Source organism: Balearica regulorum, chromosome 16 (genome assembly GCF_011004875.1).
Source record: "Balearica regulorum gibbericeps isolate bBalReg1 chromosome 16, bBalReg1.pri, whole genome shotgun sequence".
In the NCBI taxonomy this organism is placed as follows: Eukaryota; Metazoa; Chordata; class Aves; order Gruiformes; family Gruidae; genus Balearica; species Balearica regulorum.
In genome coordinates, this window is record NC_046199.1 from 16277453 (window position 1) to 16304093 (window position 26641).

General features: G+C 48.5%; 1 protein-coding gene across 8 annotated transcripts in view; it reads left to right on the top strand.

Annotated features, from left to right (window-relative positions):
- Positions 1 to 26641, top strand: part of NFATC2 (nuclear factor of activated T cells 2) — a 99216-nt gene that overhangs the window by 25042 nt on the left and 47533 nt on the right. For all 8 annotated transcript variants that reach the window (XM_075769099.1, XM_075769100.1, XM_075769102.1 and 5 more), the window contains exons 4-6: positions 10418 to 10620; positions 12782 to 12954; positions 23818 to 23958. In XM_075769099.1, coding sequence (XP_075625214.1) covers positions 10418 to 10620; positions 12782 to 12954; positions 23818 to 23958 — 517 coding nt within the window. The remainder of the gene's footprint in view (positions 1 to 10417; positions 10621 to 12781; positions 12955 to 23817; positions 23959 to 26641) is intronic.

Below are 26641 nucleotides of genomic sequence, written 5' to 3' on the forward strand. Positions count from 1 at the left end.
CTCTCCTCCCCGCTCCCCCTCTTTAAGGCCGGACGGCTGTACGGAGAGCGCTCCTGTTCGGCACAGCCGACCCAGCCTTCCCCTGGCTTCTAGCTTCTAAAATTGGGGTGACTTTCACTGCCTTTTTTTTTATTTTTTTAATTAAAAAGAAGCTGGAATGGTAGAGTTGTTCATGGAGCACACAGGAGCTGCTTTACAATAACAAACGTATGTTCCACTTCCCTTTTACGGTCGAATTTTGCCGTATGTGTTTCCTTGTGGTTTCCAAGTCAAAGGAGACATTGTTTTCTAGCCGAGGCTTCCCGTGGGGCCCTGACTTTTAACTGTGTGTAACTTCCAACATTCGACTAATTCCTTTGTGCGTGAGTGAAACCAGAACCTCTGATGGCAACTCAAACCGAATCGCCGCTTGGTTCGCACTCTCACGAGCAGGTCTGGGCTGGAGATGCGCCCCTGCCGAAACCCAAAGCAGCCTGCCCAGGAAGGCTCGCTGACGAGGGCGCGTCGGAGGAGTCGTTTGTCCTTTTCTGCCCATTTTCCCAACCGCTCCTGTTCAGCGAAGGGGAAGTCCGAGGTCCGGGGCGAAGCCCTGCGTGTTTGCGCTTCCATGGCAGGCGGTGCAGGACTCGTGCTGTGCAGCAGCTCTGCACCGTTCTCGTGGCCTTCGCTTCCCTCTTCCCGCGAGCGGGAGCCTCGCGCAGGCTCTCGGCGGCTTTTGGCCCTTGCGGGGATTCCTGCCCCCGCCTCGAGGACAGCGTCTGGCAGACTGACGGCACGTTTCCCGCGGGATTTACCTACCGAAAGGACTACTGGGCGTGTTTGCACAACCGTGATGATTGTAGGTGCCTCTGGAGCTTTGGGCCGTTGGGTTGCGGATATATTTACTGAGGTTACATGTGCAATTGCAGGGATAGGTGTGCAACTCTGAAAATGCAGATTTTGGGTACATCTGGGCAATTCTCTTCAAAACTAATATCCGATGAAATGCAAGGGTAGGTCAGTCAGTACCCCTCATGCTGCGCTGCCAGCGTACTGGTAGCGTGGCCATCCCTTGAGATCTATCTCTCTGAAAGAAATGGAATTGCTAGATAAATCAAAAGTAGGGTAGGAAAATATGGGTGCGCCTGAAATTTGCTTTTGTTTAGATGAGAGACTGGACTGAAAAACCGGGACTATCAAATAAGGTATACCTAATAAACCAAGAAGAACTGACCTGTATGCTTTCTGTAACTAACATAAGCGAACTGCTGGATAACGGTCAGGATAATTAGCTACTGGGAGAATGTAACCAGAGATAAGTTGCATCCTGTGCTGGGTCTGCATCCCCCTGTGTGAAGGGGACGTTGTCACCCAGGCGTTACGGCTGAGCGAGTGCAGCTCGCCCCTAAGAGAAGGACGGGCAGGATGGCTCTGAGGCGCAGTTGGGGTGCAGTTGGGGCGCAGTTGGGGCGCAGGGCAGATGCTCAGTGAATCACATACGCCGAGGGAGCTGGGGGCTTTTCCCATGGGCCAACCCGCTTTGAGTTAGAGATGAATCAAAAGCTCTCATTGAAACTTTTGAGCCCGATTCAAAATACATTGATTTTGATGGAAAGTAATTTTGGCAGAGGTGAGGGGAAGGAGAGTTTGCCAAGCGGTTTGAGTGTGATGCCTGTGAGATGCAGGCAGCCTGGGTTATTCCTTGGCTTAGGAATATGCCTGGGTTAGGCAGATGCAAGATTTAGGCTATTCTTTCATGTGTGATCTCCCTGCAGGACTGTACGTGGGGGAGTCAGTGCGCAGTAAACCAGAGTTCAAATTTATGGCTGTTTGCCATGAATGCGGACACTTCCAGCGCAGCAGTAACGCCTACAGACCTCATCCCGTTCAGGGTGCGCTCGAGTGTCCGCAGGAGAAGTTCGTGCAGGGTGGATAGCGTCCTGTAAACTCGCATCTGAGCTCTCTGCTCATGGGCTTCACCATCCAGCTAAGCCTCCAGTTCCTCCTCTCTCTCAAGACCAACGTCTATTGAATTGGAGGAGCCTCGCGCCAAGCGAGGACTCACACCTGGGTCTCCCGTGTCCGGGGGAGCGTCGTGCTCGCCGGGCTAATGGCTGTTTGGGGGGAAAGGGACTGGACTCCTGCCTGCTGCTGCTCGGTGAAAATTTTCTAGGGTCTCTATTTCATTCTGAAACAACTGTTGAAACCCTGATGCTTCCAGCAGACCTGAGTTATTCTCTCGGAGCATGCCTCGTGTTGTGGGTTTCAGCATGAGAAAGAAGCTGGGGAGGAGAGAGGCTCCTAAGGGCTTACTTTTATCTCTTCTATTTTTTTTTCCCTTTTCTTTTCTTCTTTTTCCCAAAAATGTTTTTTGGCCAAGATCCTTTCCAAAACCTGGCTGCCATTCAGTCAGCTAGCCAGTGCCTGAGCAGAGACGTGGCGTGGTTCCTGGACCCCAAACCCTCTCGCAGGAGGCGCAGCCCTGGCAGGGGGCTCGGTGCTGGGACGCGGGTCAGTGCAGCAGGATCAATCATCTCGGGCTGAACCGAGTAACTCGAAGACGCTCTTGCTGCTACCGCTGTCCCACCTTCCCCCTCCTCGGCACGGTTGCTCTCAAGCTTTGTGCCACATCGCGGTGGCACAGCGAGATGCTCCCGGGGCTGCACCTGAAGCATCGCTGCCTCGCCTGCATGCCGGGAGGATGACCTGGCCGTGGCAGAGGAACCTGCAGGGCTGGGTGACAAGCCAGCAGCTCTGCTTCCACCCGGCCTTCTGCTCCCGCTGTGCCGAGGCCGGTCCCCGCAGAGCCCCCCCAGCCGGCAAGGCAGCGACTTCGCTAACCGATGGCAGAGCCCGTGCCGAGGAGCTCCCCCAGTGCGATTCTGTCAACATCAGCAGATTTGCGCCCTCTGATTTACCTGTGGCAGAGAGAGCTTTGTCGTGCTGGGGGAAGTTTAAATCTTTTGTCATGAATATGAATGGAAGCTCTTTAATTACACAGCTGGTTTTCTTAGTAGGAAAAAATTTATTTTTCACCCAGCTATGAAAATCTGATCCCCAAATCCCCCTATCTGGGCACGTGCAGTAGTCAGATGCGTAGTGCCTCTTCTCTTAAACTTTCAGCCAAGAGAGTCAAAGCATCTTGAAAACAGGATCAGCTCTTCACAGGGCTAGGGAAACTGAGGCACAGAAAGGAAACGGCTTGCTTCCATTGCAATATAAGGCCAGTGTCAGGACGGTCAGGAACAAACCCCCAGCTGCTCTCTCCCAAGAACTGCCAGCTCTGTCCCAGACCTGTATTTTAACCCCACGTGGAAGCAGAAATCCCAGTTAGACACTGGTAGTCTGGTTGTCATTTACTGTAAGGAGCAGCAGAGCAAATGAGATTCAGTCCTTGGAATTTTGACAAAATTGTCACCAAAATAAGAAACACTTAAAATTGAGTATAATAAAAACTCATCATTTAGCAGAATCAGATGTTTGAAGGATTATCTTTGGAGGCCTTTTTAGACTGCTCCGGTAAGGAGCAAAAAGAACCAAGGCAGAGATTTCTTTCTGGTTTGCGTTCTTTTGCTGTGTCCCAAGTACATTAAATTGAACAAAAACATGTGACAAGATTCAACTTTATTGCTCAATGTCAGCTCTAAGTGAAGCAGGCAGGCAAGCCGCTACATGATACGGTGTCTGGATGAGGTCTTTGTCTTAATTACTGACAGCTATTGATATGCCACTCTCCCCGAGACAATACAGAGAGATTTTCTATCTTGGTAGGAGTATTTTTGAGTAAAGACTCCCCAAAACATCCTTGAAATTGGTGCAGTCAAAGGGTATTAATGATGAGAATTAATGATCAGATCCAAGACGCAAAGTTGCCCCCCCCCAGACGGGAGGCAGGACAGCGGGCTGTGCCAAGCAGGGGCCATTCGGACAAGCACACCTTCTTCTTGTCTGCTGTGCGGTGTCCGAAAACGCCTGCCGGCACGGAAAACAGCCTCGGGGCTGGTGAGGAGTCTGAGCAGGGCGATAGCTGGCGGTGTCGAAAGCTTTGAGACGTGCGCGGGTTCGACTGTGCAGCCTCTCGCTGTTTCTCGAGGAAGGTGGGCGTTGGGCGAGCTGGGCTGCAGCCCGGGGCAGCCGGTGCCACAACCGCTGCTGGCGAGCCCTTCAGTGCTTTCTTATCTTCTTGTGTACAGCAGGAAAAGGGAAGCAGTAAGAGGAAGCGATTTCTCACGCGGCTTTGTATTTGCTTCTAATTAAACACTGCCAGTCGAGCTCTGTTTTCCCACTTTTCGCTACCGGCCGGGGACGGTCCATCTGAATCACCCCGGCGCTGTTCTCAGAGCTGACCACACACATGCACACCCCGGTCGGGGGGAAGCTGGAGTGACTTCCACCGGGAGATAGCAAGTAATATGCAGCAGTTAATGGACTAAGCTGCATGTTACAGTGAGCTGAAACAAGCAAGAGAGCTGATTACTTTCAAGCAAATAAAATCACCAAGACTAGTGAATTCATTCCCCGATTTTATACTTTCCTTCTGGCAGTAGCTTGCGTTGTCTAGACAGCAATCAGCTTTAAAGATGCAGCTTTATACCTCCCAGGGGAGAAAGACCTAAATTCCCGACAAGCAAAGCTCTGTCGGGATGAATGGGAAACAAATTATTCCCTTCTACTCTCCAAGGCAATCAGCATCTGTGTCGCACAGGGCAACGTTCTCACTGGGGCTCTTCAAAGGTGCCCGTGAGACTTGCGGATGCTCCTGCTTTTGTCTCGCAAAGCTCATCACTGTTTGCATTCAGACTTTCAGACGTGCAATACCCAAACTAGAAATCTCCAAGAAAATTTGGCTCTGAAACCCATCAGTTAAGAAGGCAAAGGCAGAAGCTTGCAATACTAGTGGAAACGGAGGTGCTGCGGCTGGTGAGCGGTGTTCCTGCACATTTGTGCCATTTGCAGAGCAGGGCTGGCCACCCCTGCAGCAAGGCAGACGCAGAGCGACGGGCCTGCCGTGGGGTTTCTCACGGTGCTTTGGCTGCTCATTCCCTGAGGGACCCGGCAAATCACTGCACCTCTCTGCCCTGGCTTCCCCGTTTAGGAATCAAAAAGTTGTCTTACTTATCTCCTGTGAATCCTCCTTCTTCTTGCTAATATTGTGATTCTATATAAAATATAATAATATTTAAACTCAAGTAAATGTGTCCGAGATTCAGAGATCTAAATTCCAAAGATTTCACTAAATTCCCTCTGTATACGCATATGCCGTATCTGTAGGTGACCATCTAGAGAATCTTTAAGGAATTGGCCTTTCTTTCTGACTCTGCTGTCACTTTATCACTCCATTACCAGACAGCATAACTAAGCGGCGTTGCAGGCTTCACTTGTGCAAAGAGATTTGCCATTTGTGCAGCACAGCAAAGGTGAACCTGTGTTTGTGACCCCCGCAGCCAGAGGCGATGTGAACTCTGCGGATCCAGGGTTTGGTTTGTCTGAACACGGGGGTGGCGACTGATTTAGATTTGAATTTCAAACTCCCGCTTTATCTGCTTGTATATTTGGAGCTGGGGACTCAGTGTGTAAGAAGACCTGAGTTTTGAAACAATGCAGGAAAAAAAAAAGCGTTGTTGCATATGCCAACCGTGTGGTCTCGATGGCTGCGGTTGCCGGTACCGTCACAGGAATTGTGTTCGGGCGGGTGGCGGGGCTGCCCATACGCAGCACTGCGGGCACATCTGCTCGGCTTTGCATGCGGAATCACACACGTGCCTTCCTGAACATGGCACTTAAATACCCACCCCCCCTCACATTTGACTGGTATTGATCCACAGGAGGAGTGCAGAATGAATGGATTTTATTTATGCAGAGGGAGCCGATGATTTTAATCGTGCCACAAATTTCCATTTTGTTTAGAAACCAAATCATAGCAGCAAACCAAACAAGAAAAGTCTTCTTGTTTTCTGAATGATGTTATTTGTTTATCTGCCAAAGTGCTTTGCATTTCCTCAGGTCACAGACCAGCCCACGTCTGGCTATGTTAATATTGTAAGAGTTATGCAAAAGCAAAGTTTAAGAAAAATCTTTCAACTGAAAGAAATAGGATCTTAAAATCCCAAAATAGAGTATGGAAAGGTACACATCATGTCTGGCTTCTCTTTCCCCTTGTGGCAAATGTGACTCAAAGGAGTTGGGTCTTTTCCAGCTCGATCTGTATACAGTTTGGGGGAGTTTTATTGTGAATAGGTCACCTTATAATACACAAAAATATTTCCTCCCAGAGTTCTGTATTCATAAATCTTTCTCGATTCTCACTCTCTTGAAACCGCAACCTAGATGATTTCGTTTTCTTCGCGGAAAGAAGAGTGAAAAAGGGTAAAGGAGCACCTTGGCGCGGGGCTGGTCCCGGGTGTCCCCCCGCGGGGTCCCCCTTGCCGGGCATTGTGCCGCAGGGCCAGCTGCCCTCCCCTGAGCCTTCCGAGTGGCTTAGTTGTTGCTAAGGGAGGAAAAAAAATGAATTTCAAAGTTATTATTTAAAAAGACGTTTTAAGTCATCACTTCTCTGTAGGGTTCTTTAAGGGTCACTTTTGCTCCTTCCTCGCTCCGCCAAAGAAAAGATCAGCGTTGTGGTTAAATACTAAAGCAGCTGCCTAGCATAGTGGAGGTGAGTGGTTATTGAGAGGAACAGTCTCTCATAGTTCGATTTTGAGGAGAGATATATATCTGAAACAGAGCTTTAATGTGTTCTTTCATTCTAGCTTACAATGAATTTTTCTGTATAAAAATGCAGCACACAGTATTAACTCTTTTCTGTCCCTGCAAAGTCGGGTTAGCATCCCTGTTCCCCTGGGACGGGCAAACAGAGCCGTTGTATGGCGTGACCAAAGCCGTGCAGTATAGTCGGTGGCAGAGTGGGGTGTAAAACTCCAATTTGAAAGTTCCTGGAGCATTTCTGTGGGCTGTCCATCTTCATTTTTTGTTCCTCAGTCATCCTGATGTGTTCTTAGCAAGTGAAAGGTAGATGGAAATGCTTATGGTGAACGATCACCTATATTATCCTTTAAAACGTAATCAATTAACTCAAGATAAGGACAGGGATACTTGACTTTTAAATGGGGATACTTACATATATTTTTCTCTTTGTATTTGCATTTTATAATGCTATTTTGATTTTACAGTGATGTCATCCCAAAGCATCGCCATAATGTCATGAATTACCAAATAATTATGTTACTTTCTTCCACTGATCGAACAGTTGATTTGAAATCTGGTCCTGGGCAGGAGCAGGCGGCCCTTTGCTGTGTGTTTTATACCCCTCCCCAGCCGATGATACAAACATTGCCATACGAACAGGCAGCCGATTCCCCTCTTCTTTAAGTGTCTATACATTTATGCAGGCACACCCCCACAGACGTACATATTGTTAGAAGACCATGAGTACTTTTACCTTGGGAGCTCATTCTATACATGCAGAAAAACCCCACTTAAAATGACTTTTCAAGGTGGCCAGTATTACAAACTGTACGTAACCAGTTCTGGTACAGCTGCTACTGAGTGTGCTCACTGGGGGCAAATTATCTTTTGGAATTTATTATCTGTTTTCCTCTGTTCCAGTCTCCCACCTGTAACTCTGGGATTTTGTTCTGCCTGGGCAGAGGGCGAAGCGAAAGCTGCTTTGCTCGCGCTGTAATAGCCGATCGGTCCAGAGGATGCTCGTGTCGTCTTAGCTGGATCCACAAAGCATTACTCTGTCAGGCTTGACAATAAACATGCTCAGTACTTAAAAACTACTCTTCTCTTCTCCCTCTCGTCTCGTGAAGACAAGATGGCTTTTGGTCACACAATGGCTTTTCACTGAAGGCCAGGAAATCTTGGATTTTGAAAGCACCACGCTTAGGATGTGTTCCAGTCTGGCTCCCAGAGGACCTGGGCTTAACGGGCCTCCGCGGGTAAACGGAGGCTGATTCCTGCATTCAGGCCTGTTCCCGGTAGATCTATCATTTTGACCTCTGTCGCCTTTAATCTTCTATACACTCCATACATTTCCACGTCTCCCCATGTCTGCCTTGGCATTTATCACGTTCTTGGCAAGGCTGCTTCCCCAGTGCCAGCCCTCGTGCGTGGAGTCCCGCTCCGCTCCCCCTCCACCCCGCTCCCAGAGCCAACTGGCAAGTGTGCACAAAGCCTCGTGCCCCGTGTCCCTTCCTCGCACTCTCCCGAAGCGCTTGTGCGAGTGAGCTATCGTAGGTGTCTGAGCCGTGGCTGGGCTGGGTTCAGTAATTCTTTCTTGCACAAGCCCTACTTAAGGCCTGCTGAGTTCAATGGAGCTATTCATGTAAGTGGAGGCTGCACATTCGGGCCCTTGGGTTGTAAGGTCTCTGGGGCATAGACCCTGTCTTTGTACGCCTTGCAAATACGTGCTAGATGAGTAATGATAGCTCAGAAGAGTGAGTGTCGCTTTACATTTGCCATACTGAAGGAAAGTTGCCAGGACTGCATTGATGCTGCATGTGGTCTCCTTCCAGGGGGGAATTAATCCTTCTATGCAAAGATACCTCCCGCTGACTGGTGAAAAGAAAAAAGGAAAAAAACAAACCGGTTTGGCCATGAATACCATTAGCTTAATCTTCCCTTTCTCTGATCTTCCAGTACTATTTGCTTTGTATGGCTTCATCAAGGTTTTGTATGTGGACGGAGTAATTGAAAACAAATTTAGCATGTCTCAGACCATAAAGTTCCCTTTCAGCTAGATCACTGGCTATGCAGTAGATAAATGTCTGGTTTTCATTTTTGGTTATGTGAGAAATTTAGAATGGTTTGATTTGTAATTTTGAATGTTAATAAAGAAGGAGAAATTTCCTCGTCTCCTGGCCTATGGAGGCATTCTGGCTTTCTTGCTTCTCTTGCAGCAAATGCTGTTTATAAAAATGTTATTTAGTACAGACGAGCCCGTTTATGTCCTTAACCCTCGAGGCGCCCGTCTCTGAGGTCTGCTGAGACGCCCTTGTGCCAGGTACTGTACGGTCACAGGACAAAAATGCCATCTCTACCCGCGCAGGTAGTATTGTGATGGAAAGCAAAGGAACGGCTGAAGGTGAACCACCACCTGGGGAAGGATGAGTTTCAAAGAGCAGTGAATCAGTGAACCAGCACCGCTCCACATACGTGATTTCAGGAGAAGAACATATTTCCTCTTAAGACTAAGAATTCTGCAGATAAGGAGATTTGTAGGCTGGAGATGTAGATATCAAAAGGGAACATCCTCCCTGGGGGAAGAGGCGGATGGGCAGAAAATGCAACGCTTGAGTGTTTAAGACGTTGACGCTGGTGTTTGGGGCTGGATTTGGGAAGTTTGGGAATAGGTGTTGATAACTGGGTAGAAAATGAGAGGTGAGAGGGCAAAGAGAAGAGCAGAGCTCTGAAGACGAAGGCAGGCAGCTTACGTCTGGTATGAGGGAGTCGGGCGAAGCAGGAGAGGTGTGAAGCTCAGGGTGGCTCGGACAAAGCGAGAGCTGGAAGGACAGTCCTTCCCGCGGGGTTTGAAATGGGTGGGAGCTGGGGCAGGACTGCCGAGGCCAGAGAGAGGGATGTGGCAGGGATCATTAATTTCTGAAATGTTTATACATCGTTTAACATTTCAGTTCTCAAAATCGCAAACACGTTCACTAGATACTTCCTGTTTAGGGGGGAAAACCCCTTATTTTTTACCTGCACTCGAAGTAGGAATCACAAGCTGAGCTGAGGCAAAGTCATTTTACTGACTGTTAGGCTGGACAGAAACTTGGCTTTGCAAGTTGGACGTCACACAGGGACTGATTTAAAGTCCCCTGCGTCGATGGGCATCTTCTGTTAGCTTTGATAAGGTCTGGAGAAGGTGCATATGGGAGTGCCACATATATGCCACGTATATAAATGCAAGCGAGAGACTTTCTTCTGTCCTTACTGTGTTTCCTGCGGACGGGAAGCAGGAAGCGCTGCCCAAGGCTGCAGGTGCGGGGAGTCAGCTCCTCTTTGCAGCTTTATCCACCCCACAGAGAAAAATCTTTTGAACCTCTTTTAGGAATCAGCAACTGCAAATTAAACAAGTGTACTCAAAAATGTACCTTTTGAGGGGGTTTATCAATCTGTTTTGGAGACAACTAACAAATTTCTGGTAATGGAGAGCTTGTCTGGCATTTTTTCTTCTTGTTATATTCTTTTTTTCTTCTAGATACATTTAGTGTTATAACTCTAGCTATATATTATAGCTATTCCATTAGCTCCCTTCCCTATGTATCGTGGACTCCAGCAAATACTCTAAAGAGGATGTCTCTCTCTGAGAGTAGGAAAGAGTCTGTACTACACATATCTTTATGTCTCTATCTCCATATCTGTAGATGTATTTGGTTTCCTGACATGAAGGCATCGCAAGCCCTGTTGTGATAATAGATTTTTAATGTCTTGTCAGCTTCACGGTTACATGGAGAACAAACCCTTGGGTCTTCAGATCTTCATTGGGACAGCAGACGAACGGATACTTAAACCTCACGCTTTCTATCAAGTCCATCGCATTACGGGAAAAACTGTCACCACCACCAGCTATGAAAAAATCATTGGCAACACCAAAGTTTTAGAGATCCCACTGGAACCCAAAAACAACATGAAAGCAACGTAAGCATATTTTTTTTTATTAGCAAAGTTGAGGAGGATTAAATTGGTATGTGAAGTTCTTTCTGCTGTGGAAAGGAGTCAGTTGAATGAATAATGATGTCTGCTCTGGAGGGAGTCCTGTTTCCAGAGCTTCGGGGTGATATATGAGTGTGAGACCCTTTTTACAAAAGCATGAGCAGCAGTTACAAGCACCTGGGTTAAAGCTGCTGAAAGAGTTACCGTTCACCAGCTGACCGTGCAGGCATTTTTGCTCTTTACCCCAATAGCCACGGTGACTATACTGTAATCATCTGGCATCTTCAAAGTCCAAGTGGTTTTGCAGGGCACTAAGGAAAACGAGACTTGAGTCTCAAGTCCTTTTGGTGCAGTGATGCAGTGAGGAGCAAGGAGCAGTAGACAGCGGAGGAAAGGTGTACGGTTCATTTTACAACATTTAATGGAATAGAAAACATCTCTCCTGAACTCAGCCAAGTGCTCTGGCCATGAAGTTGCACTCTCTTGTTGTAATAGATTAACAGAAAAGCAAGTACAGACACATCTTTTCTGTATTACCCCTTCCAGTTTTATGGAGGCAGAGGGATGAAGTGGGCACCAGTCTGAAACTTCAGGCTTGAACGTGTGCCAGGCAGCATGAGAGTGATTGCTCTGCAGAGGGAAGAGCTGTATCTCCATCCTTCAGAGGATACTGACAAAATTGGCAGAGCAGCTATGTTTTTAAGCCCCCCCTACTTCATCGCAAAATCCACATTCTTTCTTTATAGATTTTTTTTTTTTTCAGAAAATATACCTCATTCCTCCCTTTCCTTCAAGCCTCTCCTTCCCTCTGCACCCAAAGAGATAAATAAAAGTCCACATCTCAAACTTAAGCAGCCAAGTGCTGAATGGAACATGACTGTGTTCCTAACGAGAAACCCTGGAGTAATAAACCCCTGCACACATGCAATGGCAAGGAACAGTGTGGGTGTAGGAAACAGCTTGGGGTTTATGCCTCCCAAAACGTGATTTTAATTCATATCAAAAGAAGAAAAATGGTATGTCTCTAAAACTGGTATGAAAATGGGTTGGCAGTGCCTGTCTAATAACAGTGCACCCTCCGAGGACTATTGCTGAGCTGAAGATCTCAGACTCTGTAAATATTAATTGGCACATTCTCTTAATGCAGAGAGGCATGTTTGCTAGGTTACACCGGACTAACACAGACGTTAACCTGCACTTACACCAATAGTAAGTTGCAATGCTGGTTTAAGCAATCCTGATCCTTTCGTTGCCGCTCAGCCCCCTCCTGTTCCCTACATCCTCCCTTTGTGCGGGAACATGGTGAACGGGAGCAGAGAACCCTTTTCTGCACTGCCAGGCGATTGCCTTGGCTGGGAACAGCGTCCCAGGGCTCTGAGGATGACACGGTGACACGGTGACCCAGGCCAGGGCTGGAGAGCCCAGTTCTAGCAGAAGCGCCTACCTTGTCCAGAGGAGGGGAGAGCAGTTTGGTTCCTGCTTTGGAGTTGAATCCAACCCTCGCCCGTACAGACTGTGGGGAAGACGTGCCGGGATGGTGCGCGCAATTAGCTGGTTCGACTGCTGGGATTCCCCGCGGAGCTGAACTCATTCGCCCGCGTGCAGCAATAGCTGCTGTGCAGCGTGCGGGCACGGGGCTGGCGGCGGGGCTGGCAGGGGAGGCTTTAATGCTCTCTGTCTCGCGGAGGGCTCCGGCACGGGCTCAGCTTCTTGCCGGTCCCAGGGCACTTCTTGTTCTGGTTCACTCCGCCGGCCCGGGGGCCGGGGTGGGCGATGCCACGCGCACTCTTGCGCTCAGACCCACGGGAGGTGAGACTCGGGGTTCTGGTGTCTGGAGAGCGGCTTCGGCTGTTCCCAGCGTAAAGGCCACCCCTGTCCCTCGGCTGGCACGTGCCTGGGACGCGCTGAGCCACCGGGCCCAGGCTCTTCAGGGGCAGGGGGGTCCAGCAGCATCCCTCGCTCGCCGCGTGCCTGGGATTTCTTCCCCTGTAACTGCTGACATGGCAGTATCTACATCCGAAGCAGAACACGTATCTGCTCTTAACCCGGAGATCAAAGCAAAACAGCTTAATCCTCTTGAGTGTCACCTATTTCCAAGCTGCTTGAGAGCAGAAATGTTAAGCTAAATGGCATATGTGTTTGGCAGCATTGACTGTGCGGGGATTTTGAAGCTGAGGAATGCAGACATCGAGCTGCGCAAGGGAGAGACAGACATCGGCAGGAAGAACACCCGCGTCCGGCTCGTCTTCCGCGTGCACATCCCCGAGTCCAACGGCAGGATCATTTCTCTGCAAGCAGCATCGAACCCCATCGAATGCTGTAAGTATCCCCTGAGATTTGCTCCTTCTCCGTCTCTTGCAACAACGATTGTCTTGTCCCTCTGCTCCAGGCTGGCACTGAGGGGACAGACCCGACGTGCTCAGATAGGCAAACGCAAGGTGCTCTGCTCTTCTTGCGCTGGCTGGGTCCGTGCCACTGCCTGAGCGACCTGTGGCTCCTGCGTGCGTGCACTCCCTTTCCTGAAACAGGCTTTGGCAGCCGGTGGCTCTTCACGGCGCTTAGAGCTTGTGAGGACAGCAAGGGACTTGGGGCTTGTGCAAATTTTATTTGTTAGTGTTGTTGCTGCTGGATCTTTCTGGCTAGGTCTTTTCTGGTAGCGAGGAGCCAGTGTGGGTGTGTGTATAGGGGCATATATACATCCTCCCTGTTTGTGCACGAGCGTGCAAGCTGCCTGCCTTCCTGGGAGTGGTTTTATTTTGAGTAGAGGCAGAACCAGAACTTGTTTTCCATAAGCTGGCAGGTGGCGGGAGGTTTTGAATTCAAACCTGGGCCAGATCCTAGCACTGTGGCCAGTCCTGCCTGCTCAAGGAGTGACCGCCGTCCTCTGATCTGAGCTGCGAGGAGCACAGCTGAAGTGGAGAAGCAGGTTTGATTCTGAGGCTGAGGCGCATCCTGGTCATTGTTTTTTCTAGATGTCGATGCTAAGGGGTGTGCAGCTGAGGAGGCTGCAGCTGAAGCAGGGAAAGCCCGGGTTGTTCTGGTATTCCCCTGAGGGACAGAACAAATCTTGCAGTTTTGATTTCTGGGGCAAATCCTGCCAGCATGGAAGCTGAGAAACCCACACCTCCCACTCAATGTCACATACTGGATCCTGAGAAAGAGAGGCTGCCGCCAAGGTGCCCCGTGTCACAGTCATTTCTGGAAGGGCTCTGCCTACTTTGCTGGTTCATGTGCATCCTGCAATGCTTTTTGTTGGTAAATGGTGCCTTTTCAGCGGTTTGGGGATTTCACAAATATATAATGAACAGTTTTCCTCTCCCTTTGCTGAATGACTCACCCCTTTAGCAGAACCTGTCTTGCCATAAATCATGTGAAGAAAGTCATTGAAGAGTTTCTTATGTGTGAGTTTTATTTACCGAGATGCAAGCTTTACTGAAATAACAACTGCATAGAAGAAGAGAGGAGCCAATTTTGTATGGGAAATCAAGAGAAATTGTGGTTAGTGAATTATTGACGGCAGCTTTTAAAAAAGTAGTAGAGATGAATAAACAAGGCGAGGCTAAGGAGAGGATGACAGATAGGTGAGATCTCTTGGCAGTGCTGATGAGAAGATACCATCTATCAGAGCATTGTAGCAGCTGGGTGAAGTCTCTGGGCATAGTGGTGGGGACGGGAGAGTAGTGGGGGCAGCCACCACCCTTCTCCGTAGAAAAGGTTATGATCCTTTATGGGACCAGATGGCTGAAAGAATAGTGGCCTCCACCCCAAACGTGTCCCTGCTGAAACAACGGCCCCTTTGCTAAAGGAAACGTTCAGCAAACTGCAGCTTCTGTGGGTAGGAAGGGAACTGCGGCAAAGGATCAGCTGGCTTCTCCTTCGCCTCCTTTTCCGAGTGGGAACAGCCCATTCCTGCCGGCAATGGGGAGCTACTCGGGTGGGGAAACCCCAGGTGTAACTCCTACATCCACTGGAGCCCGGAGCAGAGGGTGGATGGTCCCGGGGCCCCGCAGGGAGCCCCGCAGATCAGATCACACCCCCTTATGCAAAGAAAAGGAGAAGCAAATATGCGTTAGCCAGGCATTTCTAAGATCCTGCCACAATTGAACGTTGTATTTGTGCCCATCACCAAAGAGCTTTCAGGCAGAAATCCGGTCACGGTTTGCAGAACAAGATCAGCTCTTTCTGCATTGTATGCGCACACCTAATTTGCCTGTGCAGTGACTGCTGTTTGCAAGGCTTGTTGAAGATGTCTAGGCATTTGCTCTGAGATGCGTTTGCTTTGATGAGTCTTAGGGGCATAAAAGAGCCAAGAGTGGAGATACCAATATGTGTGGTTTAGCTTTCTGGTTTTTGTAATTAAAATATGAAAATGTTGGCTGCATAGCAGAGAGCAAAGCTCCTACAAGAAAAAAATGTATTTGCTCCCCAAGAAAAAAAAAAGTAAGTTTTATTTTTGGAATACTGGATACATTGGCAATTTGGAGAGATCTGTCAGGACTGTGCTTTTCGAACTCATGGGAAGCAGAGCATGAAGTGATCTGGAGTAATAAGCCTCTGCCATTCAGGACATATGTTGCATGTTTAGCAATATTTTTGCATTTCAGTAGCACTTCCTGATCTCAGCCCAGTTCTGGGAAGATGGTTAAAAACATTAATTGGTTCAGCAGCATTAGTAACGCAGGCTAAATCACACTGCGACGATAATCTCAGTTTCTGCCAGACAATCTGCACGTGTCTCAGGTAAGCTCAGGTGCCCTGCCGAGAAGGGGCACGCTGGGGCTCCGTGACATCTTCTCCTTGTGTCCCACCTCCACCTTCGGGTGCTGCTGGGATTCGCTTTTTTCCCTTTGTTTTTCATTTTTTTTTGACATGGCCACCTGGGAACCCTTATCCTCAGGGATTCTGCCATCAGATCTGTCTGGTAGCTGTTGGCGCTATCCCGCCGGGAAAGCCTTAGTAAGTAGCAGCCTTGAGATAACTGGCCATTTCCCTACCAGTGGGGTTCCCCCAAGAGCACTGTTGCTACCAACAGAATATCTGAGTGCTCTCCTCAGCAGAAGCTGATCCTGGTTAAAAACTCCCACCGGTGTCAGCAGATCATTAGCTGCAATGAAGCAAGAACTGTGAAGTATCTGCTTTTCATGCGGCAATTTGATTCCACCTCATCTGTGTCACATTCAGCACTTGACAGGTTTTAGGAGGGGATTTCACAGGTTCAAAGCATCATCCGGAGCAAGTTCCTCCCCAGGCAGCTGTGTGGGAGGACCAAGGAGGTGATATGTTGTTAAATGATCAGTTATGCCTCAAAATGGACCTCATTTTCAGACAAGCATGCACATTCAGCAGCTTGCAGCTTTTTGCCTGTTGCCTGTTGATGCGTTCTGAAGCCACTGAGTAGGCAAAGGCATTGGAAAGCCCTCTGATAATTGCAGCAACAGGCCATCACTTACTTAGGGATAAAAAGCCCAGTCTTGTAGATGTGGTGCTGCAGAGGTGAGAAAAATCCCTTCTCCTGGGTGTTGCTCCACGCCAGGTCCGTGAAATGGCAGCAAGCCCCGCCGGCGCCACGTGAGATGCCCCTGGGATCCGCAGCCGACGGGCGCACGCAGCAGCGTGCTGCTTGGCCCGGCTCCCTGCCTGCGCACCTCTGCACGCCTCGGAGCCGTTCGTCGTCGTGCACGACGCTGTGCGTTGTTGCAGTTGTTTGTGCCCAGACGTCCATCCCTGCTCGTGCAGGTCCGTGTTTCAGGCAGAGGCATAAGCCAGCTCATGCAGATCAGCTCTTGCGGGGCCAGGCAGGGCTATCGCAGAGCTGCTAGCACAGAGCTGCCAGCACAGAAGGTGTGAAATCGCAGGCGTGAAGGGTTACTGAGTTAACTCATCCCGTCAAACACGGCCATAACAACAACAAGCCACTCGAGGGCTTTGGTGTTCGCGGACCTGATCGTTATTGTCAAACCTTCCAGGCAATTTCTGTAGCATTAGTTCTATTCATTTGCATTGACTTACTTTTCACTATGAGCTGAAACTCATTTCTTGATGAGTGATCGATCTCTGGAGTCGTGTTTCTACTCCTTGGCTGAAGCATCCATGGAGCAGGGAAGGAGCAGCATTGAAGTTCAGAGTAGCACCTGCGAGGCAGCTTGCTTTACTCCGTGCTGTTGGCAACCTAAAACTGCTTTATGCAAGTGTCTGCAAGATGTGAGTGTAACTGTGCGGAGTACCACTCACGCTGTGTCACAGTTTTTATTCTAACGGATCCAGGTTAAACCATCCCAAAGCGTCTGACAGTTCTTGTTTCGTATAATCCACGTTTGCCGATACCAAGCTGTGCTCATGAATCCCTTAAAATGCAAGCGATTGCACTTGGCGTGAGAGAAGGAGTCTAAAATCGTGTTCTTATAATAGATATTCCGAGGTGGTAAAAAGCAAAACAAACAAAACTTATTACTGAAGAACTGTGTGTCCATCTGAGGAATTCAAATAGTTTCTATTATAGACCGTATTTTGTTCCACTAAATTGGGTTAAATATCTTATTTCCCTTTAATCAATTTCCCTGGAAGTTTCCTTTATTTTTCTCTCCTTCTAGTAGATTTTCCCATAATATTAGACAATCTGAGCCTATGATATGTGACACATTAATAACTGCAGGGGAAAGAGCTAGTCATGTAAAAGAATGTTGTCTTGGCAAAGCAGCGAGTGCTTTTCCTCGGCCGGGAGCTGTGCTGGTTGGAATACAATGGCAGGCAAGAAGGAGCCCTAGTTTATTGAGATAAAAAAGCAGAAACTACTGGTCGCTTTGCATTGGGGAGATACCCATTTGCCAGTTTAACCTTCACCATGACTATTAGGAGCGTAGCATGGTTTCCAGTAGAATTAAAGGATTTTTTTCCTCTCATTTCAGCTTCAGGACAGTCAGGCAGTTGACACACAAACTGGTGCTTTTTCTAAAGTAAAATTTTGCTCTCTCCTGAAGCACAGAATTTAGAAGCTAATTCTGGCAACAGTTGCTACTTTTAATGTGCAACCAAAAGATTTCAGTCTGGAAAGTCTGAGTCAGACAGCAGGAAAACGCCCGCCCTTTCTGCAGGCTGCAAGCCTCGCTGCGAGGATGAGCTCCTGTTTACTTTTTGTCTTTGCAATACCGCTGTTGGTAAGAGCAAGCGCCCCAGCGTATTACGCAGAGCAAGGATTTCTGAGCACAGTTTAAGCTCGGCACATCTCCTCCACCAGGGATTAAAGGGAAATGCTGTGCATACCCGCAGAGATGATCGACAGAGAAGTGAACCGAGGCCATGGTTTTCCTGTCATTAATCACATGCTGGTTTGGTGAGCTGGCTGCAGTTCATAGAAAGTATCATACTTATCTGACACCGCTGCCATCAGTGCTTGTCACTCCTCCTTCACAAGGACATCATGAAATAAATTATGTGCAGAGAAGGAGGTGGAGAAAAGCCCTCTGGTTTTGGTGCTTTTTTCTTGGATGGCTCCGCACAAACTGCTGATTAAGTCTTGCTGGCAACAAATTGGAAACCCTTGTCATTCATACCGGGTTCTTCTGTTCATAGCGTTTAGATCACATTTCCAAGGCTTCCCGTCTAATCACAAGGGCTGGAAATTTGCTTTATTTACTTGATTATCACTTAAACCTTCCACTGCCCCATTCTCCTACCAGGAGGTAAATCGTGCCGTCGCTCGACGAGGTGATGGCTGCTCTCTGGGGTGCCTTCCCGCTGCCTGCCCACCCGCCAGAGACGTCTCCTGCCCTTGGTCCTCCCCTGGCTCCCGCTCTGCAGCTCCCCAGCCTTTGCCTCTCCTCCACCGGAGCTCAGGGTGCTCCAGCGTGTGATGGACGGGATCAAAGTCTCTCGGGACATTAACGCGTTGGACAAGCACTGGGCGCAGGAGCTCTGCTCCTATCAATCCATAGGCAGGCAGCTCGCGGTAAATGCACACAGTGTGACAGGGGAAGGAAATGTTTGCTTTGGCTCATTAAGGTCTGCACTGAGGTGGAAGAATTAATCCCACAACAAATTATGCCTCGGCTATTGCTTCTAGGGTTCGGGATTTTTTTTTAGCACCAGACACCCAGATCTATCTGCTCTTCTCAAATCCAGCAGAAATCAGTGGCTGGAGCCAAGAGCCTTTGGGGGTTTGGAAAGCCTTGTCAGGAGCAGTGAGTCATGGCTCGAAGGCTTCCAGCAGGCTGGGGGACCTGGGGCTGCCCTGGGCAGGGTAAGGACTGGGGGGGTCCAAAGAGGAACCCGGACATTTGGCCTGGGGAGACTGCTGGTCGTGACTGCGCCTCTTTTAAGTAGCCGCACTCTTTGGTTTGTTTGGCTTGTGATGGCAGTTAGAGGTAATTAGAGGTGATGCTAGCTTTGTCCTCACTGAGCTGCAGGTGAGCCTCAGGCCTGCTTGTGATCGCCCAGGATAAGATCCCTCCTGAACCGTGGTCAGCTATGGGGACAGCAGGCAAGCCTAAGCTCTGCATCCAGCTTGCAGGTGGCAGAAGGATGGCAGGGAGCAGATTTCGCTCTAGCAGCTATTCTTTGGCTTCTTTTTACACAGAGGTTTGCGTGGAGGCCCTCAGCCACTCTGCAGAAGAAGGCACTGAGATAGCGTGCTGATACACAGAGGCTGTGGAGCATCTCTGCTCTGGAAGTGTCGGTCAGACCCGCAGTGCCCTGTGCGGCGTTCACAAGCCTGTTCCTCCCGAGAGGCAGAGCACATTAGTGCTTTTGCTCTGCCTACTTTACCCGATCCAGCTCTCGTTCCTATTGCACATGCAGGGAGAGAGATTGCCGAGACGGTTCCTCTCCGGAGGCTGTTAAGAGACATTTAGCTTCAGTTAAGACTCCTCATAAAACGAGTCAGCTTTTGGGCAAGACAAGGCAGCGCTTGGAAGCCCTCCAAGCCAGTGGAAGGAAACACGATGCTCAGGCAGGGCTAGAACTGCTGGTCCCAGGAGATGCGTGCAGGAGGAGCGCTGACGGGGAGGGCTGGCGGCACAGGGGGAAAAGGGGCTCTCAGGTGGAGCTGGGATCACCTGAGGAGCACGGGAAGGAATACAACTGCGGTTGTCACTTGCAACCTGCTAGCGGCAATGGGCAGCGCTCTCCTGGGGGAGATTTGGAGCCACAACAGACTTATCCAGGCAGTCAGTTGTCTCAAAATATCCCTTTTTCTTCTTAGAAACCCGATAGCCTCCCTGCCAGAAAAGGAATGATTGTAGATGCGGTGGGCAGGTGGGGAAGCAAGAAACACCTTCGCCCTGCCTTGGCACGCTTCCTCGCGGTCAGCCTCCAGGCTCGTGCGTCCCCGGTGAGGCATGCAGCCTGCCGGCCCGGAGGCTCAGGTGGTGGGAACCTTTCCTGCACCTGCTGGCATGGGGAAGGGGACAGAGGGTCCCCCCGAATCACCCGGTGCCCCTGCAGCGGGTGCACGTGAGCCCGGGTGGGCTGTGGGCAGCAGCGCGGGCAGGGGCGGCAGCGGGGGGGCTGCTTCGGGGTCCGCCTTCCTCCCTGGCCGAGGCTCGCTGGAGGTGGTGCCGCGCTCCGAGACAGCAGCTCCCTTTCTCTCTTGTGTCGCTGCGTGCATTGTATTTCTTGGCACCATGTATCCATGACATCTTGATTTTTAGACAGTCAAATAAAATAGAAAAATAATGTCCCCTGTTAATAGGTTGACACACTGCTTCAGGCCAAGTGTGAGTATTTCTATAGCATTTGCTTTGCTGCCTTATGTCAGTAACTGTTGCTATTGAAAGTAAACACCCCAACTGGTTAAATCAACAGCGTTTTGTTTATTCAAAGCTCATAAACTCCAGTAGCTGTAGGTCACTTTATGAAGTGCCAACCCCTGGGGGAAGAGAAGGAATAGTGTGAAATTATTGCATGCAGTCCACCCATCATGAGCCTTAGAGGAAGGGGATTTATTGGCAATTAATATTTCTTGCAGAGGAAAAAAAAGTAATCCTATTGAGGCAGCTCCATACTGAACCTTGAGCCTCCTTACTGGTGAAAATGGGGAATGGGGTGAAACTTCTTATAGACCTGGGTTAAAAAAAAAAAAAAAAAAAGATCTTGGAAAATGAATTGTGATTTGTTTTAGAAAAGGGTTTGCTAACCACCTAGTGGGAGGAGAAGAGTGCAGGCAGAACAGGGCAGAGGAAACCTGGCACTCAGGAGGTTCCTGCATTCCTCCACCTTTCCCTTTAGCACAGTATCTGCACTGAGAAGCTCAACTGAAACACTTCCAAATGCTATTATTCTGCATACATATAAAGCACACATGGGTTTTGTACACCTACAGGCGTGACCAAATTTGGGTTGGGGAACACAAAAAAGCTGGAGAGGGACTACTGAAAGCTAGTGGGAGAGGGACTGGTGACAAGGGCAGGGAGTGACAGGCCAAGGGGAATGGCCTGAAGCTGCAGGAGGGGAGATGGAGATGGGATGTGAGGCAGAAATCCTTCCCTGTGAGGGTGCTGAGGCCCTGGCACAGGGTGCCCAGAGAAGCTGTGGCTGCCCCTGGCTCCCTGGCAGTGTTCAAGGCCAGGCTGGATGGGGCTTTGGGCAACCTGGGCTAGTGGAGGGTGTCCCTGGGCTAGTGGAGGGTGTCCCTGCCCATGGCAGGGGTGGCACTGGGTGGGTTGGGAGGTCCCTGCCAACCCAAACGATTCTGAGATTCTGTAGAAGATCAGTTTTGGAGATGCCTGTAGCCTGCTCCTGCTGTCGCTGTGCCAGAACATAGCTCTGTGTCAGCCTGGCTGCGGCTGGCCGTGGCAGCACGGAGCAGCACCGAGGTACCCGCAGCACACCTCTGCCCATCACGGGCTTCCTGGCAGCGCTGCCGAGGCCGCCCAGCCCGGCTGAGGATGGCAGAAGGGTTTTGGCATTTCCTCAGAGCCGGGATGCGCGTTCCCGGTGAACCAGCTGTCCTCCCCAGCTCCCTGGTAGGTCGCAGCATACACAAACACTGCACTCTATGGAAGCTGGACACAGGCTTGGTCTTCAGCGGTGATTTCCAACTTGCCGAGATCCAAATGTAATTAAGATGAGTCAGACGGTTATTTCCAGGCTAAAATTTGTCCTTCCTCGTCCTGAAAAAGCTTTGAGAACCACCAATGTGTGGGATGTCAGGTATAAAGCTCTCTATTAACACACTGAAGTCTGAAGGAGACGTAGGTTAATGTGGAATTTTGATGATTTGGGATGCTTTGGAAGTGAAATTTGGGGACTGAATAGGAATAAATGGTGTCCAGGGCAAAGCTGAAATACATGTTCTCTTGACTATTGTAGACATGGTTTTCATGATTGCTATTTACTCGTAAGCCTTTGAGGTTACAAATCTGTCTTTGTGATAAATCCAATTATGAACTCATCAAAAATTTGAGTATTTAGGGAAGGGAATTAATCATACAGCCATGTGAAAGAAATTAGCAGCTTCTGTGAAAATAATCTGAATATATATTCTTAATTGGCAGTATCTCTAGCCCAGCTGTTGTTGTATATTTGAAGGGAACAATGAGTCATAAGGTTGTTTTAAATAGATTTTTAAAAATGCCTCTCAAACAGCACAAGAAAGTTATAAGTATTGAATTATCTATATTTTTAACAAGAGCAAAAACTCTGTCATGACTGGCAGAAAGGGTTCGGCTGAGCTTGTCCTTGCTGGACACTTCTACAGACACCTGTCTGAGAGGTTTAACGCTTGTGTTTTCCCACCAAATATTCTAGCATTTTCTTCATGTGGTGAGAGAATTTGTTCAGCTCTCCCCACGGCCAAGAGCTGTTGGGTTGTCGGCTTTCTGGAGGTCGCAGAGCAGCAAAGGGTGCCGGGAGCAGGTCACAGAAAGCACAGGCTCGCCTGTGTGCGAGCAGAGCGCCAGCGCTGAACGTATAGAATAACATTTCCTTATTCTTGGCTCAGCAGCCAGCGGTGCTCAGTGAAGACACAAGTGCTCGGGGTCTCTTGGGAGCAGGCTCTTTGTCAGAGAGAGTTAAAATCCAGCCAAGGCAGCTGTTAAAGAGATGAGCAGCATCCTCTAGAGGCCTTTCCAGTTGGGGTGGATGAATCCGGAGGAGTTTGAGTGCAGGTCATGAACTCGCAGCTCACCAGACCCGAACTGCTGCCCACCTGGTCTGCTCGCGGGGAAGCTCGTGATATCTTCCAGCTGTCTGCGCTGCAGGGAACGATTCTCCCATCTTCACTTTCTTCGGCTCCTGCCGCTTCTTAGCAAACAGTTGGAATGGCCTTGCAGGGATGGTGACCAGGAGTCTCTGAAGCTTTTCTGACTGTGCAAATGGCTTTTTTAATGGGATGAGAGGAAAGTAGGTGGAGAGATGGTGTGATCCTGGTTTTCTGGCTGGGGCAAGAGACAATAACTTGCCAAAGTCACGCTCCAAGTTTGTGGCCAAGAACAGTAAAGACTTAGAAATCTTTGATCATGTACATGCCCATCTGGATTCCACCCTACCTTTGCTTTCCTTGCCTTCTATAATCAGTCTGCAAGACATGGTCCGGCTCCTCAGACATTCAGGCCTCTTGCAAAACATGCTTGCAGAAAGCCCAGGCTGCAGCCGAGTCCTGGTGTGACCCCTCCTCTTCACCGATGCGAGTGCGGCTCCGTGATTGCCCCTCTTGTTGTGTGCACAAGGCTCGCTGCCTGCACATGAGATGCTGCTTCTGTTGGCAAAGGGGCTGCTCCAGGCCCGGTGGAGTGCCTGTTCTGCAGGAGGCAGTGGGCTTTTGTAGAAGGGTTTTATTTTTTTTTTTTTTTCTGAAAGAATTCAGTGTTATTCAGTGGAATCCTCTCTGCAGGTGGAATTTTTGGGTTCCAGGGCTGTAGTGTGCCTGCACTTGAAAATTTGGACGTTTATTTGGAAACGGACATGGGCAAGTTCCAGCTCATTCATCCAAGCTGTCCTTTCTCAAGGACAAGGAGTAAGGCCAGCACAGCTGAAACACTGCAGCCAGCTCCTGAGTGTTTCCAAATAAAATGCCTTGAGTAAGTTTATTTTTCCCTCTCAAACCTAAATTTAGCACCCTGGAGAAGCTGCTTTGGCAGTCAACAGATGGTAACAATGACAAGATCGATCTGTGGATAGTTCTGGGAAGATTTGGAAAGTCCTGGTAAAACAGAGTTGGTTTCATTCATGTCTGCAATTTGTCCACAGCCCAAAGGTCTGCTCATGAACTTCCAATGGTTGAAAGACAAGATATTGATAGCTGCCTTGTTTACGGAGGACAACAGATGATCCTCACTGGACAAAATTTCACAGCAGAGTCCAAGGTGGTGTTCATAGAGAAAACGTCAGGTAAGGCAACTTTTTTCTAACTGTCCCTAATGGTGTAAGGCAAATCTGTAGTGCTGTTGTGTCTCCTGGCTCATCCTAAGACTTGTGCTTATGAGGAACTCTGCTCAAGAGAGTAATCTCGTTCAAGTTCGTGTAAGTAGAACCAAATCACTTGACTTAACCACGTGAGTAAAATTAGACTCGGGAGCACATATTTGCATTATTGGCCTTTCAGGCACTGTTGAAGAGCAAATCAAAGCCGTGTCATGGGGGAGGCTCACAAGAATACCGACGGTGGGAATCAGCAGGAACAGGATACGTTAGCAAAGAAATGGGATGACTGTTATATGTTCCTCTATGCTCTTTTCATCTCATGTTTAGGGAATGCTACTGTAGAAATCATAACTGAACATTTTTTATTGATGTGAACTACAGGCAAAGGTTATGTTTTCTTCCCTTTAGAAGTCTGTGAGGGAAAAACGTGCATAATGTGTATTTTTATATCAAAGTAAATTATTTTTTTACACATACTAAGATACAAGACTACATCACTGCCATATTTTTTCAGATACTTTAATATAGGCTCAGTCTGTAGCAAAACAAACTGAATTCATCTCAAAGAGAAAAGCCCTGTAACAGCTACTTTTTCTGTAGAGCTGCTTCTTTTGAAACATATTGTGCCCAAGTTTTCAGATAATCTTGCTAGCTCTTGAGCAACCGTGAAGGGGGAATGAGTGGCAGATTGTAGATTCTCTCTTTTCTTTTTTCATCTTGTCTGCTTATTTGCTCGACTTGCATAGAGCCAGTGCAAGATGGTCCCAAACCCTGACTGGTGTTGGATGAATATAAATAATAGGAGTAAAGAATGTTTACTGGGAGTTATTTAGTTGCCTAGCATCACTTTTACTGCCTTTGCTGAGCTCTCTTTATCGTGTTTTCATAATGGGATGCTATAATAAACATCACTTGATTTCTAACTCAAAGAATACCTGACCCCAGAAAACATGCTTAGCATGATCTAATGGTTAAGGTGGGCAGCAGAAATCCAGCTTTTCTTGTTTACAGGAGGAAATGCAAACAAATGCATTCTGCTGTAGTTAGTTACCTGTTTTTTCAGAGCTGAATTGTTTCTGTCCTAATATCATACGCATGCAGGTATTTAATCTCACCTCACCAAGCAGTATGTGTATTTTATTGGATTTTCTAAGGCTTTTGCAAATGGACATTTGTTTCTTTGTAAATGGTCTGGACTTGTTTAATTTACCCTTCATTAGGCTTGATTTTTATATTCTAAATAATGTGCTCTGCAAGGATAATAACGATGTCCAGGGATCAAAAAAGCATTTTGCAAATATGAAGGGCTGGACTCTGCCATCCTTTATTCCTCTTGATTTCAGTGACACACAGGACTCTGCAGTATGAAAAAGCAGCAGCCTGTTTTATGTAAACTTTCTGTTCCCTTTGTGCTGTTAAGGAAACACGTTGCTCCATAAGCGATATATCCAGTGACTTGCAAGGGACTTACTTAAGAAATTGCATCGCCCAAGTGAACAGCCTGTGCATGATTTATGGGGTAATGCCTTTGGCAAAAACTATGAATCTAGCCAAAAAATAATGTATGTGGGCATCAGCTGGTGACGTGGGGGAAAAAAAAGCATGCAGTGGGTCCCAGTTTCTTCCCCCCAGCAGCAAGCCCTGCTACTTTACAGCAAGGATGAAGGCTCCGGGCCTCGGAACTGTGAAGGTTCAGATGAGCCTGTGCAGTCAGAGCAATTTTCTTGGCACCCTGTATTTCCTTTTAAGCCCTCCTATTAATTCCTTCCCACTGTGCTGCCACTGTTCCGTCGATGTCAGCGAATCGTGAAGGTGCATGGGAACATGCTTGGCAGCCCGCGACGGTACCTGTCCCAAGAATGTTTTGCAGTAACTAGAGGAGATGATACACTAAAAGGAGGTAGCTCTTCATGCCATTTCGAGGAAACATCCAAACCGCCCTGCCCCTATTTCCATCTAAGAGCAGAGAAGGCTCTGGCTGGAATAGATGTTAGAAAGTAAAAAGAACAACAACATTTTCCACACTAAATCTAAAGCTTTTCTTCACTGCTGGGGAAACTACTTTTTTTAATTTTTATTCTTTTTTTACCTCCTGGTAGCGGAGAGGCATGACTTATCCCAGCAGCAGTGCCCAGTCTGGAGCAGGGATTTGCGTGCTGGTGTTCCATATCCTGCCTCCCCCGCCACCCCTCAGCCTCTGCAGGCAGTCTGAGTCTGCTGGACTTTGAATAAATGATTGCAGAGCGGGGATTTAGAGGATGGGAGGCCCAGAGTCAAATCTTTGGTCTGAATCAGAAGTCTGTAGTTTGAGTGGGTTATCTGGGGGGCTGTGCTCTGTGCTGGAGGCGAGCTTGTTCTGTGTAGCCATGCACTGTTTTCTAATGCAGCGATACCTCTTACAGTTATGCCTGAAGTGCTTTTAAGGTGAGGATTGCTTTCGTTAATGGGTATCTCTTAAGGTGAGGAAGGTTAAGAAGCTGAGCAGGATATGCAAATCATGCAGGGGCTGATCTGACTCTGGCTGACTGCAGTAGATTGAGAATTAAGCCTTTGTGCTTGGGTTGTCAGAGGTTAATGAGTGTCCCAGCCTGCCTGAAAATTAAGATCTTATGTACCTGTGATTTTCAGCTCCCCTCTTTATAAACTGCAG